This window comes from Delphinus delphis, chromosome 19 (assembly GCF_949987515.2).
Source record: "Delphinus delphis chromosome 19, mDelDel1.2, whole genome shotgun sequence".
Lineage (NCBI taxonomy): Eukaryota > Metazoa > Chordata > Mammalia > Artiodactyla > Delphinidae > Delphinus > Delphinus delphis.
In genome coordinates this window covers 14,331,304-14,352,953 of record NC_082701.1, presented here as the reverse complement: position 1 = coordinate 14,352,953, position 21,650 = coordinate 14,331,304, and the positions used below count along the sequence as shown (strand labels likewise).

The 21,650-nt window shown below is 37.5% G+C and overlaps 1 protein-coding gene across 1 annotated transcript in view; it reads right to left on the bottom strand.

Moving 5' to 3' along the window:
• SMURF2 (SMAD specific E3 ubiquitin protein ligase 2) overlaps positions 1-21,650 on the bottom strand; it is a 119,361-nt gene that overhangs the window by 53,188 nt on the left and 44,523 nt on the right. The window contains exon 2 of the mRNA XM_059997168.1: positions 532-570. Coding sequence (XP_059853151.1) covers positions 532-570 — 39 coding nt within the window. The remainder of the gene's footprint in view (positions 1-531; positions 571-21,650) is intronic.

Below are 21,650 nucleotides of genomic sequence, written 5' to 3'. Positions count from 1 at the left end.
AAATAAAGCCACAAAAATTTTCACAACAGATTGGCAAAGAGACTGCAAATATGTGAACTAAATGTCTGTTTTGGAGTCTGAGACATAAGAGATTCTACGATCAAATGTGGCAGAGATTTCTTTCCTATACTCTGGAAATTCCAAGCAGGCTAAATGACTTCTCTTCCTTCTAATGACTCCTGAATGCATGGGTAAAATTTCCTATAAAATGTTAGGGGAAAAAGTGCTTACGAAATAATCTCAAACCTTTTCTAGAAATCTAGTAGTATGCACACCTTCAATATACATTACATTCATCTGCATATACACACACGTTTCACACAAATATGGGGGGGGTGGATAAAGGGAAAGGGGCTAAGGAGCACAAAATCGTCTTTAAAACATGTGATGCCAAAAGCCTCTGAATCAAAGAATTCATAAAACAACACTGAGTATATTTCTGAATAGAGAAATCCCTAAACCAGAGAATTCTGAAAATGCTTTCCAAAGAATCTACACACAACATACAAGATTTAAAGTTAATTTACTTACGGAAAAAATCCTTTTTCACCAAGTTTTTTGCACAGAGTACTGTAAAGGAAACAAAAAATACATGGGAAGAATTAAAATGGTGAGACTGCATTGTCAAAGTTTCATTTCGAAACACTGAAAATACCAGTGAATAATAATTAAACACTAACTATAGCAAGGTATGAAATATGATCACAATCTTTGATTAAAGACTAGCAAAAGACAGTTGAACCAGTGGTGGCAACTTCAGCAATGATCACCAGTAACAGCTGAGGGCAAGAAAGTTTTTAAATCTGGTATTCTAATAAAGAACCACTTCCTGTCTTCCATCAAGATCTAGTCTCAGAGTGGCTTAGTGGCAAGGGAAAAATATAGTTCTAAGGAGGAAATATGTAAATTGGGGGTTTTATATATATATATATATTTTTTTTTAAGGGTAAAATAATTTTATACTGAAGAGGATCACAAGAAAACAAAGCTTAATTGATACTGGTGACTTTTTTTTAAAAAATGACATTCTGTTACTCTCCATCTAAACTCCACAGAAACATCGGCTCAATGACAAGAGAGATCTACTATACCTTCCAAAAATTAAGTTAATATATTGAGATAGCTATCCCAAATCCACATTCTCTGGATTACCTTGCATTAAATTATCACTTACACAGTGATGGCTGCACAACCTTGTGAATATATTAAAACCATTGAATTGCATGCTTTAGAGGGATGAATTTTACAGTATGTGAATTGCATGTCAATTTAAAAATCACTGTTTATACAGTCATTAACTTCTTTAATCCAAACTTGTTACAAGTGAAGGGAAACCACCAATTTCCATATATTCATATTTTAATTTATAAAATATCTATGAAAGTAATGTTGGGTTAACTTCTACCCACTTCTACTCACAGTTTAAATGGTCTGTTCAATTAGTCACACTTATTGCAAGTTTAGTGTATAAAAATTCATTTAACATAAACCTTGGGAACAAGTCTAAATATAATTAATCACTTGAAAAGTTCAAATAAAAATAATTTTGAACACAGATGCCATCAGTAAATGAATAAAATTATTAAGTAAGCACAAGATACTGATTTACTAGTCAGAGTCTCTTAGGCCCTGTCATAGTTTAAAAACATAAGAACTCAATCATGAAAGCTAAGGCCATAACTCGGAGTACCAAATCAGAAACTTGATTTAGAAGAACTCTTCCCTAGGGGCTTCCCTGGCGGTCCAGTAGTTAAGACTTTGTGCTTCCACTGCAGGGGACACAGGGTCAATCCCTGGTTGGGGAACTAAGATCCTGCATGCCGCGCAGTGTGGCCAAAAAAAAAAGAGCGAGAGAAAACCAAGAGGGTGGGTGTTGTTGTCATATAGAACCTGGAATTGGATCTGATTAAACGTTTTAAGAAAAAAAAAAAAGAATAACTCCTCTATAAATTTTTATTATCATCATATAAACTGAACAGAATACTCAGGATCAATACATATACAACACATACATAAATCCAAATTATAATCTCCAGTATTGACGAGGCATTCATAATTTTTAACCACCATCCTAAGATTCAAGATGTAAAATAAATGCACACCCTACTTAAGAGAAATAGAAAATATATGGGAAGTCCTCCAACTTCTTGTCACTAAACCTACAAACGTACTGTTTCAACACTCATTCTTTTTTTCTTCCTTCCACTTACAATGTCTACTCTCCTAACACCATCCTTCTGCCTGTACTCTGGATCTCATACCCAACCCATCACTTTCTCAAGAACTTTCCCTCCACTTCCTCTACCGATTGCCTCATCAGTATTTAAACATATTCAAGTCTTGCCCATGCCTCCCCACTCCAGCCACCATCCTACCTCTTTTCCTTCATAACTAAACTACTTTAAAACACTGTCTACACTTTGTGACTTCACTTCTTTATATCCACTAATGCCTCAATCCACTGCAATTTGGCTTCCACTCTCACCATTGCCCCTATACTGCTTCTCCAAAGCCCTGGGGACCTAATTAATAAATCCACCCAATGGACACTTTTCATTCTTTATCGCACTTGACCCCTGAGGGGTATTTGCCACTACTGACTACTCCCTCTTCTAAAACCCCTCTCTTCTTTTGGTTTCTGTTTAACACCACATTCACCTGGTTTTACACCAAGCATAAAATTCATTCAAAGTCTTTTATGCCAGATCTTTTTCCTTTGTTCCACCCATGAAACTTGAGGTTCTTCAGGGCTTTACTTTAGGTCCTCTTTTACTCTATAAACCGAGGAGCACAGATATCCATCCTGTAAACCTCAGAATTATATGTAAACTGTTAATATGCTCAACAAAATATTAGCAAACTGAAACCACATGATCAAGTTGGATTCATCCCAGGATCACAAGGATGGTTCAACATATGAAAATCAATCAATGTGATACACTACATCAGCAAAAGACAAAAAAAACCACATGATCATCTCAATAGGTGCAGAAAAAACATTTGATAAAATTCAACATCCATTCATGATAAAAACTACTGAGGGAACATATCTCAACATCATAAAAGCTATTTATGACAAAACCACAGCCAACATAATACTCAATGGTGAAAAGCTGAAAGACTTCCTGCTAAAATCTGGAACAAGACAAGGATGCCCACTCTCACCACTTCTATTCAACAGAGCATTGGTACAGATGACATGATACTAGATACAGAAAACTCTAAAGACTCACACAAAAACCACTAGAACTGATAAACTAACTCAGCAAGGTAGCAGGATGCAAGATTAACATACAGAAATCTGTTGCATTTCTTTATACTAACAAAGAAATATCGGAAAAGGCAAGTAAAAAAAAAAATTCCCTTTAAAATTGCATCAAAAAAAAAAAACACCTTAGTAATAAACCTGACCAAGGAGGTGAAAGACTTACATGCTGAGAACTACAAAACATTGACAAAAGGAAATTGAAGATGATTCAAAGAAATGGAAAGATATCCCATGGTCTTAGATTGGAAGAACTAACACTGTTAAAATGGCCATACTACTCAAGGCAATCTACGATTTAATGTGATCCTTATCAAATTACCCATAACATTTTTCACAGAACTAGAACAAATAATCCTAAAATTTATATAGAACCGTAAAAGACCCAGAATTGCCAAAGCAATCCTAAGGCATAACGCTCCCAGACTTCAGACAATACTACAAAGCTATAGTAATCAAAACAGTGCAGTATTGCCCCAAAAACAGACATATGGATCAATGGAACAGAATAGAGAGCCCAGAAATAAACCCACAAACCTATGTTCAATTACTCGTCAACAAAGAAGGCAAGAATATACAATGGAGAAAACACCAGCAAGCAGTGTTAGGAAAACTGGACAGCCAAATATAAATCAATGAAGTTAGAACACTCCCTCACACCATACACAAAAATAAACTTAAAATGGTTTAAAGATTTAAATATAAGACACAACACCATAAAACTCCTAGAAGAGAACACAGGCAAAGCATTCTCTGACATAAATCATACCAATGTTTTCTTAGGTCAGTCTCCAAGACAACAGAAATAAAAGCAAAAATAAACAAATGGGACCTAATCAAGTTTATAAGCTTTTACACAGCAAAGGAAATCATAAACAAAACAAAAAGACAATCTACGGAATAGGAGAAAATATTTGCTAACAATGCAATTGACAAGGGCTTAATTTTCAAAATATACAAAGAGCTCATACAACTCAATAACAAAAAATTAAACAACCCAATCAAAAAATGGGCAGAGGGCTTCCCTGGTGGCGCAGTGGTTGAGAGTCTGCCTGCCGATGCAGGGGACACGGGTTCGTGCCCCGGTCCGGGAAGATCCCACATGCCGCGGAGTGGCTGGGCCTGCAAGCCATGGCTGCTGAGCCTGCGCGTCCGGAGCCTATGCTCCGCAATGGGAGAGGCCACAACAGTGAGAGGCCCGCGTACCGCAAAAAAAAAAAAAAAAACAAACTACAATGAGGTATCACACACCAGTTAGAATGGGCATCATCAGAAAATCTACAAACAACAAATGCTGGAGAGGGTGTGGAGAAAAGGAAACCCTCTTGCACTCTTGCTGGGAATGTAAATTGATACAGCCACTATGGAGAACAGTATGGATGTTCCTTTAAAAAACTAAAAATACAATTACCATATGACCCAGCAATCCCACTACTGGGCATATACCCAGAGAAAACCATAATTCAAAAAGACACATGCACCCCAATGTTCACTGCAGCACTATTTACAATAGCCAGGTCATGGAAGCAACCTAAATGCCCATTGACAGATGAGGATAAAGAAGATGTGGTACATATATATAATGGAATTTTACTCAGCCATAAAAAGGAACGAAATTGGGTCATTTGTAGAGACGTGGATGGATCTAGAGACTGTTATACAGAGTGAAGTAAGTCAGAAAGAGAAAAACAAATATCGTATATTAATGCATATATGTGGAAGCTAGAAAAATGGTACAGATGAACCAGTTTTCAGGGCAGAAATAGAGACACAGATGTAGAGAACAAACATATGGACACCAAGGGAGGAAAGTGGCAGGGGGGTGGGGGTGGGGTGGTGATGGGATGAATTGGGAGATCGGGATTGACATATATACACTAATATGTACAAAATGGATAACTAATAAGAACCTGCTGTATAAAAATAAATAAGAAATTTAAAAAATAAATTCTTTTAATAAAAAATAAATTAATTTAAAAAAGAAAGAAAAAAGATGTGATACACACACTCACACACACACTCTGGAATACTACTCGGCCATAAAAAAGAATGAAACAAGGCCATTTGCAACTACATGGATGGACCTAGAGATTATCATACTAAGTGAAGTAAAGCAGAAAGACAAATACCATATGCTATCACTTATATGTGGAATCTAAAATATGATACAGGGACCTCGTTGGTGGCGCAGTGGTTAAGACTCTGCACTGCCAACGCAGGGGGCCTGGTTTCGATCCCTGGTCAAGGAACTAGATCCCACATGCATGCCGCAATTAAGAGTTCGCAAGCCACAACTAAGGAGCCAGAGAGCCGCAACTAAGGAGCCTGCTGCAACTAAGACCTAGCATAACCAAATAAAGAAATATTTTTTAAAAAATAAAATATAATACAAATGAACTTACTTATAAAATAGAAACAGACTCACAGACATAGAAAACAAACTTATGGTTACCAAAAGGGAAAGGCGGTGGGGAGGGATAAATTAGGAGTTTGGGATTAGCAGATACAAACTACTATATATAAAACAGATAAACAAGGTCCTACTGTATAGCACAGGGGACTATATTCAATATCCTATAATAAACCATAGTGGGAAAGAAAAACAAAATAAAAACAAAAACTGTTATATGCACGTGTACTTTTCTGGGGAGAAAGTTCATAGTTTAACAGTTTGACAAAGCTCTTCCTCCCGTCTTGAAAAATAAATTTGAAGAGCCTCTTTTCCATATATTCTCCCTGGTCTTTACCATTTTGATGAAACCTCAATCTATAAACCCAACTATTAGCTCTTTGTTGAACTCCAGGTCCACACAGGCACACTAAATATGCCCTCAAATTAAAATCACCATCCCCCCCCACCAGCCACTTCCCTCAAACTCCTTCTCCAGTTTACTTTCAATAAATATCCTTGCCTTCCACTCCATTGCCCTAGTCAGAAACTTCCATAGCAACCTTCACTACTCCTCCCTCTCCCCACCTCCTGGCAATTACCAATTCTAATCAACTCTGCCTCTGAAATATCCTTGTCTGTCCACTTCTACCTATTACCAGTGCCATCACCCTAGTCCAGGCCACCATCAACTACTGTTTAGATCATTACAACAGCCTCCCCATCAGTCCCCTGCCTTAAGGCTCAACTGCCTCCAATCAGCTCTCCACACTGGACCTAAAGTGATCTTTCTTTTTTTGTGGTACGCGGGCCTCTCACTGCTGTGGCCTCTCCCGTTGCGGAGCACAGGCTCCGGACACACAACCTCAGTGGCCATGGCTCATGGGCCCAGCCGCTCCGCGGCATGTGGGGCACGAACCCACATCCCCTGCATTGGCAGGCGGACTCTCAACCACTGTGCCACCAGGGAAGCCCCTAAAGTGATCTTTCTAAAAATATAATTTAATTCCTTCCATCCATTTCACCTCCTAATAACATTCCAAAACATGCTTAAAACATTCCTCAAAACAATCTTTCCACCTGTGCTCTGGATCACATACCCAACCTACCACTTTCTCAGTAAACTTGTCTCTCGTCTCCTCTACTGACCTCCATTCTCAGAACATTGCCAAGGTCTTGCCCAAAACCTATTTGGTTTACAAACCCATCAGGCCCTGGCTCCTGTTTACCTCTCTGACCTCATCTTCCATCACCACCCCTCCCCTCCAAGAATCCAAGTCCAAGATCCAGCCACACTAAACCTTCACTTTCTCAAATACATTCCATTTCTCACCCACAGCCTTCACGTGCCATTCCCTCCGCCTGAAATATTTTTCCCAGGCTTCTTCACCTACTCATCTTTTAGGTCTCAAAAGGGATGGAAGCTTTTTAGAACGTGTTTCTCTGAACCTTCTGCCCACTTGTATTTTCACAGAAGCCCATACTTATCACCGGCACTAGTTACACTTTATTATAAGTGTTTAAGTTTAGAATGTTGCTTATAACTACAAACGTGGTAAACTCTATCCAGCATAAATCATGTCTGCATCATTTCTTTATATCTCCCGCACCAAGCAAACACTGTGCCAGGCGTTTGATGGTAAAATGCTAAATGAATAAAACAAACTCCAAAATAATCTAAAATAATTTCATTGAAAGGGCGATTTTTTTATACTATGTGACAGATTACCAATCTGCAAGTAATCATAATTTTTACTTAATGAAATCTCATTGTTATCATTTCCCTCTATTTAAAACATACTCATCAGGTCATGTTTGACAAATTTTCTTTTAATCACAAATAAGATGTTGCTAATATATGACTAAGTTTTAAAGGGTAATTGAAAAAATCGAGAGAAGAATGAACTTTAAAGTTGGGTTCAAAGTTTATAAAGAGAAATTTTAGCAACCCTGAGACTAAGGAAGATAACACAGAGAAACAAGACTAATTTAAAACAAAGAAATATCAAGATTGGTCAGACTGCTAACTTTAACACTATATCTCAAAAGCTCCAGACAGTCTTTTAATTATTTATACCATAGAAGCAAAAACTTGCACTTGTAAATTTTAAAAGGAAATTGTCAAGCACCATTTCAGATTTTGGTAATTTGTTTATATAAATAAATTTTTACCCCTTGGAGCCTTTACTGTTCTTTTTCTTGGGAATGTACTCTGGGTACTAGAACCACAGCCCACTGCTCTTTCTGTCCTTGGTACCAATTATAAGAGCTCAGTAAATGCTCAATGAATTAATGAATTTCACTAGGACAAACTCCTATTTGTTACCATAACAAAATTCTCAGCTAAGGAGGTATATATGAGAATCTCCTGAGGAATGTATGTATAATATTATAATGTGATTTTTATATTTGTAGTATAATTTTACATTTATATTTGCACAAATTTATATTTGTAAATCATTTTTTGTAACAGAAACTATAGAAAGTGGAGCGAAGATTGGGAATTGTGGCACTTGGGAAGGGTAGCGGTGCAGAAGAACTTTCATTTTTGTTTTCTAAATGATTATTACAGGAGAGAGGTAAAAAATAATGTTGAGAAACACTAAATTACTGGAAGGGACTAGCAGGAGAGAAACCCTGTAAGGGGGGTGGGGCCAGAACAAAGGCTACGGAGTGTAGTAGACTTTCTCCTAGACAGCTATCAATATTTCAAAGTTTTGAATGTTTAGTAAGTTTTCTATTGAAATAATTTATAAAGAAAGGTGCAGAATTCTTAAGAATATAATTCAATCAACTTCCACTAATTTCTGTACTAAAACAAAACATTATACTGGACTCCAGATATTTATCATCACTGATAACTACAAATGTGGCATTATACCAGCACAGTACCATTACTTCAAATTCCATTAGGGACCATGTCTCACACAGCCTGTAGATCCGCACTGGATTAATTTTACTAGACTAATTTGATCATGTTACTACCCTTCTCAAATTCCTTCAAAGCATTTCTCATTCTTATGTGTACACTCCCAAAACCTAAAACCTGTTCTAGCTATTCTACTCTTCAGCAGATAGATGGGTTTGAAATAGATAGAGGAGATAATCAAAATAAGGCAAGATCAGCCTTGCTGGAATACTGGTAACTTCCTCTCTATTTCACACACAAGGAGATGTGACCATCTTTTTTTTTTTTTTTAATAATTAAATTTGTTTACTTATTTATGTGACCATCTTTTTTAAAATAAATTTATTTATTCATTCATTCATTCATTCATTCTTGGCTGTGCTGGGTCTTCAATCCTGCACACAGGCTTTCTCTAGTTGCGGCGAGCAGGGACCACTCTTCATTGCGGTGCGTGGGCTTCTCATTGCGGTGGCTTCTCTTGTTGCACGGCACGGGCTCTAGGTGCGCAGGCTTCAGTAGTTGTGGCTCGCAGGCTTCAGCAGTTGTGGCTCATGGGCTCTAAAGCGTAGGCTCAGTAGTTGTGGTGCACGGGCTTAGCTGCTCCGCTGCATGTGGGATTCTCCCACACCAGGGCTCAAACCTGTGACCTCTGCACTGGCAGACAGATTCTTAACCACTGCACCCACCAGGGAAGTCCCCAGATGTGACCACCTTGAGATGCTTAATGAGAAGGGAGCACTCCTTCATTCACTCTTTCATTAACATTTCCTGAACACCCACTTTGTGCCAAGTGCAATGATAGATTCTGCAGATACAAAGATAAATAAGACACAGTCCTTTGCCCTCAGAGCTTGCAGGTCAGGTATAATATCATGCCATTTTTGTTGTTTTCTCAAGAAATATTTTTAAATTTCATAAAAATCTCCTTTAGTCTATTTTATTTGAGGCAGTGATTGGAAGAAACTATTTGCAGAAGTGCAGATGCAATAAATATTATCATTTCTTTTAAGCTGATAATTTCTTTTTCTGGTTGGAAAAGAGCTATCTATATGCAACACACCATCTAATAATATCAGAGTATAAATCCCAGCTGCAAAAATAGAATGCTATTGCTGCTCTTACTGAGTTGTACTCATAATGAATGGCTGCCTATGCTAAATCTGAATAAAACTCCCAACTGCTCAGTATCTTCTTGCCAAAAATTTCCTTTCCTCCTCCAGATTGGAGTTGCATTCTAATTACACTGCTGATCGGAATGAGGCTGCTTGAGAGAAAGAAAAAAACCACTCAGATATCCCATTTTCCTTCACCCCACAAAAACAGATTTTATAATATAGTACTGTTCCTGCAAGTTGTACAGACTCTTTTTCAACAGAGTAGATTACTCTGTATTTTCTCTGAACTTATATTACCATTGTAAAATAAAACTGAAGTTGAGGACAGCATTCCTAAACAAATTCCAACAGGATGGCCTAGTGCTTTAAAAATGTCTACAATATACACCCTTCCTGATCACGGGCACATGACAACAATTTAGATCTTTCTGTTCCAAGAAACAACCTCTACCTCAACTCCTAAACACAAAATTTAAGTTCTATTGACAATGTGTACACAATATAGTTCTTATATATGTTTCAGTTATTGTTGCTTGAAACAGGAGCGCTACACAAAGATTCATATTCAAGAGCGTTATTATCCCAAAAAAGCATTACTACAAAATGCTGTACTTAGCAGAAATATCAGATACAACCTTATTTATACCATAACGAAATAGTTAAGGATGACAAATAGCATGCACAAATATTACACAGCCATTAAAATTATGTAAATATTTATTGGTAAGAAAATATTTCTTAATATGCTGTTAAGAGTAAAAGTCCATTTATTAAATAGTACATTAAATAAAAAGGAATTTTAGTAAGGAATATAAAAAGACTGGATAACATTTATTGAATATTTACTATGTGCAAGTGTATACCAACCACTCTGTGAAGTTAAGTAGTAGCATTACCTACATTTTATATTTTTTTTTTTTGGCCACGCAGCATGTGGGATCTTAGTTCCCCAACCAGGGATTGAACCCGTGCCCCCTGCAGTGGAAGTGAGGAGTCTTTACCACTGAACCACCAGGGAAGTCCCTACCTACATTTTAGAGATAAAGTAATTGAGGTTCAGGCATAAAAGACTTGCCAAAGATTACGCTGTAAGTGCTAAAGTGGAGATACCAATTCAAATAGTCTAATCACAGAATCCAAACTCTTAACCACCATATATAGAATTGAACATAGTCTGTCAGGTTAGCTTCTCCTTTTTAAAGGAACTTAACACGCTAAAGCAATTACTGGTGAAACAGGTTCACAAAAACAGCTAATAGAAACCCAGGGTGCACAAGGACCTCCTCCAAAAGATGAGCAATTTCTCTCTTTCAATAGATTATAGTTTACCTCTACAATCATATTAAACCTGCTTTTAACTAAATATCTTGTTACAGTGCCATTTAATCAAGGAATTTTAGGCAATCCGTTTCATGCACGTTACAAAACAAATTGGCCTCTAAGTTTAGCTTCATGTATTTAGTATCTGGTAGGTAGTTAATTTATTAATAATTAGTATACAGATGATGTATTAAAAGATACAGGTTCTACCAAAATGAGGTAAATACTCTTACCAAAAAAAAAGTCACCATTTAAATATTTCATCAAAGGCAAAACCGTTTCTCAAGTTAACCAATTGAAAATGACCCAGTTCACTCATATCAAACAACTTTTAAGTAACTACTTTTTTTTTCACCTTGCAAGTTTTTATTTATTATGGCAGGTGAGCATGCAGCCAACTCATGTAATATCCATAAAAAATATATACATATTCATATATATCCACTTTCAAAAAAAGGGCAAACCCAGACAAACTTTGATTCTAACCAAATACTTCATGAAAATTTACATTTCATGAAATGTAACTACTTTTTTTAACATCTTTATTGGAGTATAATTGCTTTACAATGTTGTGTTAGTTTCTGCTGTATAACAAAGTGAATCAGCTATATGTGTATATATATATCCCCATATCCCCTCCCTCTTGCGTCTCCCTCCCACCCTCCCTATCCCACCTCTCTAGGTGGTCACAAAGCACCGAGCTGATCTCCCTATGCGATGCAGCTGCTTCCCACTAGCTATTTTACATTTGGTAGTGTATACATGTCCATGCCACTCTCTTACTTTGTCCCAGCTTACCCTTCCCCCTCCCCATGTCCTCAGGTCCATTCTCTACGTCTGCATCTTTATTCCTGTCCTGCCCCTAGGTTCATCAGAACCATTTTTTTTTTTAGATTCCATATATATGCGTGTAACTACTTTTTAAAAATATTTTCAAACATATGAAGATTTTACTCAAAACATTTTCCCAAACAAGTATACTTTTTAACTGAATAAAACTGAAACAGGATTAGGGTGTACAAATAAGTTTTAAAAAAATTAAGTGCAAACTTTTTCAACACAAAAACAATGATCTACTTTGACATAATAAGGGCAGATATTATTTCTTCTAGCCACAACTGTAAATATTTACCTTATAGTGATCAGAGGTAATTTTAAAATAAAGCTTCTCTTATAAACATAATAATCAAGTTCTGGCATAAGTTCACACGTTTTTTTAAAAAAAAAAAAAGGTTCTGCTAAAGCCAAGCAACATATTCAGCATGAAATAAATGTAAAGCATGTAGTCTAGGTACTTGGCAAGTAGCAGGCAAACTATAGAAGCTGTTATTTTAAGAAACTATCTAAAAGCATTTCTGCTATCTTAAATCAAAATTTCCTTGAATTCATTTCTCCAATTTGGGGATGAAAATACATAAAAGTACTACCCTTCATTCATAAGGATGGTAAATTCACTATGACTTAAGGACCTCCGATGCAGTTTGCAGACTGAACATTATCAGGCTAGTGCTACTGGAGACAGCCACTGCCCCTTCCTCACTGGACACCTTCATTCAAACAGACCCATTTCCTAACTGGTGGCTGCTCAAGAGATTTATTTAGTATATCTAAATCATACAATAATTTACTTTCTTCATCAAAACACCAAGAGAAGGAAACCTTAGTATAAAATTCAAGAATATAGTTGCAATGAAGCCTTAACACTATTCTACACCTAGGGGAAAAGTTATATCACTTTCTGGCCACTCCCAGGTTTCTCTCCTTTACCCTCTTTTTCTAGAGACATTCACAGAAACAGCATACAATAGTGTTAAGCTATAAGCACTATATAAAGTTAAACACTTAGAGTCAGAATGCCTGTGTTTGAACCAGGTGCTGTCACTTATTAACTTGTGACCCTGAACAACTACTTAATGCCTCTTTACCTCAGATCTCATCTGTTACAATGAGGAATACTAGGAGCCACCTCATAGTGTTGTTTTAAAGATTAAATAAATTGAAACACATAAAACACCTGGAACAGTACCTGGTATACAGCAAGTGCTCAATAAATATTAGCTATTATTCTTTCTACTCTAAAACTTCAAATAAAATTAATCCATCAGGTTGCAAGCACCTTAAACAGCAAGAAAGGGATCTTCTCACAAGCTGGTGAGAAGCCTGTCTTAGTTCAGGCTGCTGTAATAAATACCATAGACTGGGTGGCTTAAACAACATTTATTTTTCACAGTTCTGAGGCTGGCAAGTCCAAGATCAAGGTACAGGCAAATTCAATGTCTGGTGAGGATCCCCTTCTTGTTTTGCAGCCACCTTCTTGCTGTATCCTCACATTGCCAAAAGAAGTATCATCTCTCTTGAAGGGCACTAATCCCAATCATGAGGGCTCCACCTTCATGACACAATTACCTCCCAAAGGCCCCACCTTCTTATACCATCACACTGGGGATTAGGGTTTCTTTTTTTTTTTTTTTTTTTTTTTGGTTTGCAGGATCTTAGTTCCCCAACCAGGGATCAAACCCGTGCCCCCCAGCAGTGGAAGCACAGAGTCCTAACCACTGCACCACCAGGGAATTCCCAGATTAGAGTTTCAACATATGAAATATGGGGGGACACAGACACAAATATTCAGTCAATAAGAAAGTTTATGTACCTAGTAAGCTTTTGGTAAATAGATGAGTCTCAATCTGTATGTCTAGCCTCACTCCTCTCTCAAAATCCAAGCCCACATTTCAACTGCCTACCACACATACCCAATTGGATACCTTACCAGCACTTGAAATTATCTTTATTCAAAATTAAATTAATAAGCTTCCCTACTGAACCAGCTCTTTTTCCTTTTGACCTCCCTAGTTCTGTGAACTGCACCACATGCTTGCAATCATTCAGAAAGCAAATGTCTTTCTTATCTCTCTCCCTCTCCCTGAACACCTAAAGTAGTTGCCAGATTCTATCAGGTATCATATATCTCTCTGCCTATTTCCATTTACAATATTCACATTTAAATAATATATCTAAAGCATTTTATAATGTGCCCCCAAAATTTGTGCACAGAGTCTTTTGCTCGGCCCTTACAAGTTAGGAAGTTATGTTCTAAAATCCACAGAAAGGGGCTTCCCTGGTGGCGCAGTGGTTGAGGGTCCGCCTGTCAATGCAGGGGACACAGGTTTGTGCCCCGGTCCAGGAGGATCCCACATGCCGCGGAGCGGCTAGGCCCATGAGCCATGGCCGCTGAGCCTGCATGTCCGGAGCCTATGCTCCGCAACAGGAGAGGCCACAACAGTGAGAGGCCCGCGTACAGCAAAAAAATAATAATCACAATAATAAAATAAAATCCACAGAAAGGGAAACTACAACTCAAAAGTTGTGGGCCGTTCTAACCTGTCACCTAGTAAATGAGCTTAGGTTATTTTGAATCCAGGTTCCATCTTCTTTTTCTATAGATTCCTCACTCAGAGGCTGCCATGATCCCTTTTTTCTCTCATTAACCCCTACATTGAAAATATCATCCTCTTTGTCCCCTGAAATAAGCCCAGGACTTTTCTGTCTTTGCCTTTATTCAAAATGCTCTCCCCATCCCAAGTGCTATTATTCTAACTACTGGGAATTTTTGTGTGTGTGTGTGTGTGTGTGTGTACCATGCGACATGTAGGATCTTAGTTCCCCAACCAGGGATCAAACCCGTGCCCCCTGCATTGGAAGCACAGAGTCTTAACCACTGGAACGCCAGGGAAGTCCTTATTCTAACTACTGACCCTCAAAATCTTATCCATTCATCAAATTCCAACTCCATGTGAAAACTTTTCTGATTTCTCCTTCTTTCTCACAATCTGATTTTGATCTCTCCCTTCCTATGCACTTCCAATACTGGCTCTAGTTGTTTTGTATGTTCCTTCTCATTCTGCTTGTATTAAACATACCACACGATGTCTAACCCTTCCCTTTATGTCCCATTAAGCTGTAAATTTCTTGAAGACAAAGTTTGGCTTATTTTTCTCTCTCCTACAGTTTATTATATCATATGCACTCAAATACTTGCTGAATCAATGAAAATCCTCCAAAAACCACTGACAAGGTATAAGGATGAGCAAACTAAAAGGTAAATAATAAAACAAAACTCACTCCTTGATTCCTTTAGCCTAACTTTTGTTCAAAAAATCTTTTTAAGTCAGGATGGCTTCCTCAACTATTTGTAAGCACTCTGTTTTACCAGAGGGCCCAACTACCTACTGGAGCCCTTTCCTAATAACAGATCTCATTGAGCTTTGTCTCTCATACACAATAAAAAGGTATACTGTCACATGGTATTATCCAAATTTATTAACCTATTTTTAGAACAGTGCAAATAAGGATAAGCTCCCAGGTCTTCTGCATTGTTCCAGGCTCTAAAAACTGTAGTCACTCAAGTACCTGATGACCTACTCTAACAGAGTAAAGTGCCAAAGATATTTAGTTTCCCAAATAGGCTCCGTTTGTAAACACAGGCCACCAGCATAAATAAGAAAGAAGACTGCAACTATAAAAAGCACTGTTAATTATAAGAAAATAATTCTTTATAACTTCATGTTTTTGAAATATTTCCAAGGTTGACTGGGAATTACTAAATTTAATAAACTTTTATTTTAGAATAATCTGATTTACAGAAAAATTATAAAGATAGTCCAGTATTCTTATACATTCCACACCCATTTATCCTATTATTAACATTTTACATTAGTATATTTCTCACAATTTAATGAACCAATATTGATACATTATTAAGTAAGTTCACATTTTATTCAGATTTCCTTAGTTTTCACATAACGTCTTTTATCTGTTCCAAGATCCCACTGAGGGTACCATATTTCATTTAGTCATCATGTCTCCTTAGGCTCCTCTTGGATGTGATAGCTTCTCAGACTTTGTTACTGTTATTCATGACCTTGACAGTTTTGAGGAATACTGGTCAGGTATTTTGTAGAATGCCCCTCTACTGAATTTGTCTGATTTCTCATGATTATTCTGGGTTTAAGGGTTGTTGGGAGGAAGACCACAAAGGTAAAGGTCTCATTCTCATAACATCATATCAAGGGTGTATATTATCAGCATGAGTTATCACTGTTGATATTAACCTTGACCTGGCTGAAGTAATGTTTGTAAGGTTTCTCCACTGTAAAGGTACTCTTTTATCCTCCTTTCCATACTGTACTCTTTGGAGGAAATCACTATGTGCAGCCCACACTTAAGGACCAGGGAGTTATTCTCCCCCTCCTTAACAGTGGAATATCTACATAAATTATTTGTAATTCTGCATAGGAAATGTATCTATCCTCCTCCATTCATTTATGTATCATATATGAGTATGGACTCATAAATATTTATTTTATATGCTGGGTTATAATACAATACTACTTTATTTTCTTGTTCAAATTGTGCCAGCTTTAGCCATTAGGAGCTCTTTCAGTTGGTTCCTGTGATCCTTTGACATACCCACATCACTGAGGTGAGAAGGGGCACACTTCTGTACTTCCTGACACTAGAAAATGCTCTAGGCTCATCTTGTATGTTCCCTGCCCCAGCCCTAGAATTGGTCATTTCTCCAAGGAGCCCTGGGATTATCACATTTAAACATCAATAAAGACCCACATTTTTCAAATATAAAAAATTAAGTTAGTTAAGCTAACTAACCCTTCAGTTCCTAAGGTCTTCCCCTACCATAACATTAAACTCCATGAGGCTAAGAACTTGTTTTTGATCTCCATTGCATCCCTGCAGCTTAGAAAACCATGCACAGAATACACATTCAATAACTACTAAAAATACTGAAATCTTAGAAATTCTGAAGCTCCAAAAGAGGGCTCAGGATTGAGCCACAATATAACTCGCCATTCCAATGGAATCTGCCTAGATTTGTCATGTTTAGACTCCTGTTCTAACACCACTCTCTCTAATTCACTGCATTGTCTTACAGTAAACAAAAGGCTTCCTTTTTCCACTGCTCCTCCCTCTTATTCCACAGCAAGCCCAAAGATTGTTAAGTATTCCCCAGTAAAATTTCCAATGCAAAGGACTAATGCATTTCCTAGATTCTTTCTGTAATGGCATACTGCCATTTACATCATCCTGTCCAAGTTCTATTCAAATGATCATTTTAACTTCCTATGTAGAGTTTAAATGAAAGGCATAATGCCAAATCCTTATCAACACTGGCAGAAGAAAAATTGACAATGAAAGTGCCAAAAATCAACTGATACCTGTTTACACAAAACGCCCCCTCAAACACCAAGTAGGTATGTATGTAAAATAAAGCATCTGAAACCTACCAATATATTTTTATAAATCTGTAATATGTAAAAGGAAAAAGCATAAGCTAAACATATACTGTCTTATGTGTACACAGTCTGATTATAATTTGAAGGCATGTTTCCACAGCCTATCCAAACACATGCAAAAATAAGTCAAGATTATAATGGAATGGTCCCACTAAACAACCTTATATCTACAATATAATTACAATATTCACTAAATAGTTTTTGATGACTTATTTTTTAGAAAAAGTTACTGGAGAGAAAAAGAAAACTACTCACTACTAACCAAAATACAAGTCATGTAGTTCTACTTTAACCTTAACAGGATATCAAAATGCTATTAAATTATATTACCTCAATAAAATGTAATCTATAGCTACAGCATGAGCCATAGAAGAAAAGTGTGATCCTGATCACAGCTAACTGGATGATGAGCAGCCACCATATTCTCAATGATCCACCCAGTCGGATCCTCTCTCCTGTGAAACTAGCATTGGGAGTCAGAGCCACTACAAAGAAGGAAGCATACCACTTAGAAACAGAAGAGTTCTAAATGGCCTGAGGGGGCCACTGGGAACAGCTGTCTAAGTTCCTGAGGCTTTCCATTTCCTGGATCCTGTCTCACTTAAAGCCAGGCTGCACATTCCCCTCAGGTGCGAAAACTGTATCCTCCCAGTAATGTCTCTTTTGGGTTAAGTTAGTCTGAGTGGGTTGTTTTCCTGTTACTTGCAACCAAAACTGGCTTCATTAGAATAAAGGTAATCTACAACGCTAACCAAAACACTCTCAAAGCAAAAGGCACTTAACCAAAAGTAAAAATATGTTAAACCCAAAATTCATTAACATTTTATAAATCAAAATGTTTTCAAATATTAGTTCCAATCTTAAATATCAACAAAACAGTATTTGTGTTAAATAAAACTGCCATGCAGACAAGAACATATGAACATACTTACAGAATTTTGTATTCAACAGAATTTTGTATTCTGTTCTACAATTCTGTCAGCAAATTAACATCAGTGTAGATCATGTAGCTTAGTATAGATTAGGGCCAACATATATAGACTCCCCTCTCTGGGGAGTCTTTAGACTTTAGTCCTGGGGGTCCCAGGACTAAATTTCCAGGTGACGTTGCTGCTGCTGGTCTCCGTACCACACTTTGAAAACCACAGCTGTAGAGTAGTGTTCTTAACTTTTAGGGGGATGCGATGGTGGTGGTAAAGGGCCACTTCGAAAATCTGATGAAAACGTGTACTTACACACACACACACACACACACACACACACACACACATACATTAAAGGGTTTATGGAAACTCAGAAGCTCATCCACATCCTCTTCCAAAGGATTCTAGGTTAAGAAACACATTAAAATAGTAACATAGGGTCCTTACATATCCATGTTTTTCAAGTACACTTCGGAACTTTTACCTAAAGTTTATTTCACACATTCACCTTGATTTTTTAGAGAACACAGGCTTTTTCATTCAAATTACTAATTAAATAAAGAAGAATCTGTTTTAGAAACCTACCTAAAAACAATTTCATCTTGCCATGAAAAAAAAAAAAAAAAGACAAAATCGTATCTACAGGAACTTCCCTGGCGGTCCAGTAGTTAAGACTCCACCTTCCAACGCACGGGGAGCGGTTCGATCCCTGGTTGGGGAGCTAAGATCCCACATGTCTCGCGGCCAAAAACCCAAAATATAAAATAGAAGCAATACTGTAACAGATTCAATAAAGACTTTAAAAATGGTCCACATAAAAAAAAAAAACTTAAAAAAATTATACCTACAAAATAGACAAAATCTGTATCTAGATTTACTTAAACACAAAAGAAAAACATTTAGGAATAACTAAATTATACATGAAAGACATACCTGTATTCCCTTCAATAACAAACAACCAAAAAACAAACAAACAGCCTCTAGATTACAGCTAAGGTACAAATTCTTTTCTATGGAAAGTCATTCCAAAAAGCACGTTCTCCACTGAAACCTACACATATAATCTACCATACCTGGACAAAGCTGGAGAAACTCATTCTCTGAAAGCTCTCTGGGCCACTGGAAAAATCCAGGTGCATAAGCACTTTTACATATAGTGTAATATTCAGATCATTTATCCTGCAAGGTCAGAATATTTAGGATTTTTGTTTCAAAGGGTTATTAGGTCTATTATCCTCAAGAGTATCTATTACAGTGACTAAAATGTGACAGGCACCATAATAAAATCTGTAAAAAATGAAAAGCCATACTGTTTCATTATTTATGGTTCATAAACCTTTACTTCCACATTTGGAAAATCCTAGATAATGATGTTTTATTTTTAGTAAGGTGTTCTTTTATGGAAATTAAGATGTTATTTTAGGTATGAAACTTTGATATAGTTGAAAAATGGGTATGTTATAGACTGAATGCTTGTGTCCCTCCAAAATTTGTATGTTGAAACCTAATCTCCAATGCGATGGTATCTGGAGGTGGGGCCTTGGGAGGTGATCTGGCTCTCTCTGGGTACTCACCTTGGAACTGACCCAGGCCACATAGAGAGGCCACTGGTGGGAATTTCAGTTGAGAGTCCCAGCTAAGATCCCAGCTGACAGAGAGCTGAACTGCCAGAAATATCAGTGAATAAACCTTCAGATAATGCAGGTCCCAGCCCTTGAAACACCCCAGCTGATGCTGAGTGGAACAGACAAGCTGACCCTGCCAAGTCCTGAACAAATTACAAATTCTCAAGCAAACTAAATGTTGTTGTTTCAAGCCACTAAGTTTTGGGGTGGTTTATTGAACATCAACAGATAATTAGAACACCATTAGATGAGTTAAGAACAGATTAAGACCCATGAAAGCAGACATTTTTCTCTACTAGACCACCTTTCAAAGCCTATACCATACCCAGATCTCTCTCCTAACACCCACACCCTCATATCCAGACAACTACTAAATCTGGTAAACCTTAACCTGGCCACCTCCCCTACTGGTGCCAATGTAGCAGCTGAGTGATATAATCTTAACTTGGACATACTACATAGAAAATAGAGGCAGTTAGACATCATAATTCCATACCACATGTATGCTACAGACTACCTCCAGCCAGTCCAGTGCTTACCAACCAACAAACCCAGATATCACCAGCCAATCAACAACACTCAAAGATCTGGCTCTTCTACTGTGAAACAAAGATAATTCATGGTTTTTGGCTTTAAAGGACCTACCCCATTTCTCCTGCCCTGAAGCCATCCCTCAGGACCTACTTATAGACTCAGGTTCCATGCTTGGCAATAAAGCTATTTCACTTAGTGCACAATCTTTGGTCTCTTATAGTTGTTGTGCTTTCTTTAACAGTTTGGAGGTCCCACGGAGATCATATGATTGAAACACCCAGTGAAGCTGACAGACCACTGACACTTAAGAACCTACAGAGCCCTGAATTTAGCACGTTTTTGGCACCTTCTGATGGTGACTCAGCTGATTTCAGCTCTGAGTTTGTTCGGTCCTGTCTCAAAGGTTCTGTTTATTCTGGCTCAGAGCCATCTGGTTTCTCATGAGTAGAAGAAGTTTGGTCTCTTTCTTGAGTGACACAAACAGAGGGGATCTATTCTATATATATTCTGTTGTTAGTCCACCTATGTCCTGTCAAAGTGATTCCTCAGAAAACTCATGGTTTAGACCAGATTCAAGGACTGCATGTACTAGACTACTGGGTCTCTCTCGACTGCCTAGTTACTCTGTATACATTTGTCTACCAAATGGTAAAACAATCTCCTTCTTGGTATTTGTTGTAGGACTGTCAATCCAAAGAATCAAGTATATGTACATTCATTAAAGTCCAAGTTCATATACATGTCTAATAATACGGCATAATTACACCAAGGATAGTTTATAACTGCAGCAGCCACTTTGGGGAACTTATGATTTCAGCAAGGGCTTGCCCCCAAGGCAATAGTTTGCCTTCTTAAACTGATACACCAAGACATCTAAATGCCTCAGAAACTCAAAATTAACTTCCTTGAAGGAGTCCCTGGCAAACACTAAAGAAAAGGCAGCTTCTTCTCTGTTCCTGACTTCCTGCCTCCGAAGTTTAGCCTTTATCCCATCTTCCAGAATCCTAATGTACTGACTCTTCAGATGAAGACCTCATGCTTCTCTCACAACTTCTTTATTATCATGGGTTTCCCCTAATATCTTCCTTCCTTAGGTGTCATGGTCCTACCTCCTCCCCTCTTGCTGAGCACCCACACAGTAAGGGACAGACCATCACAATTTCCATCATGGAGTTACCCATCCCACTCTTCAAAAGAAGGTCATACTGTTGCTTTCAAACTTTGGTCAGACAGAATCCCCATGCTCACTGAAAACCAAAGGAT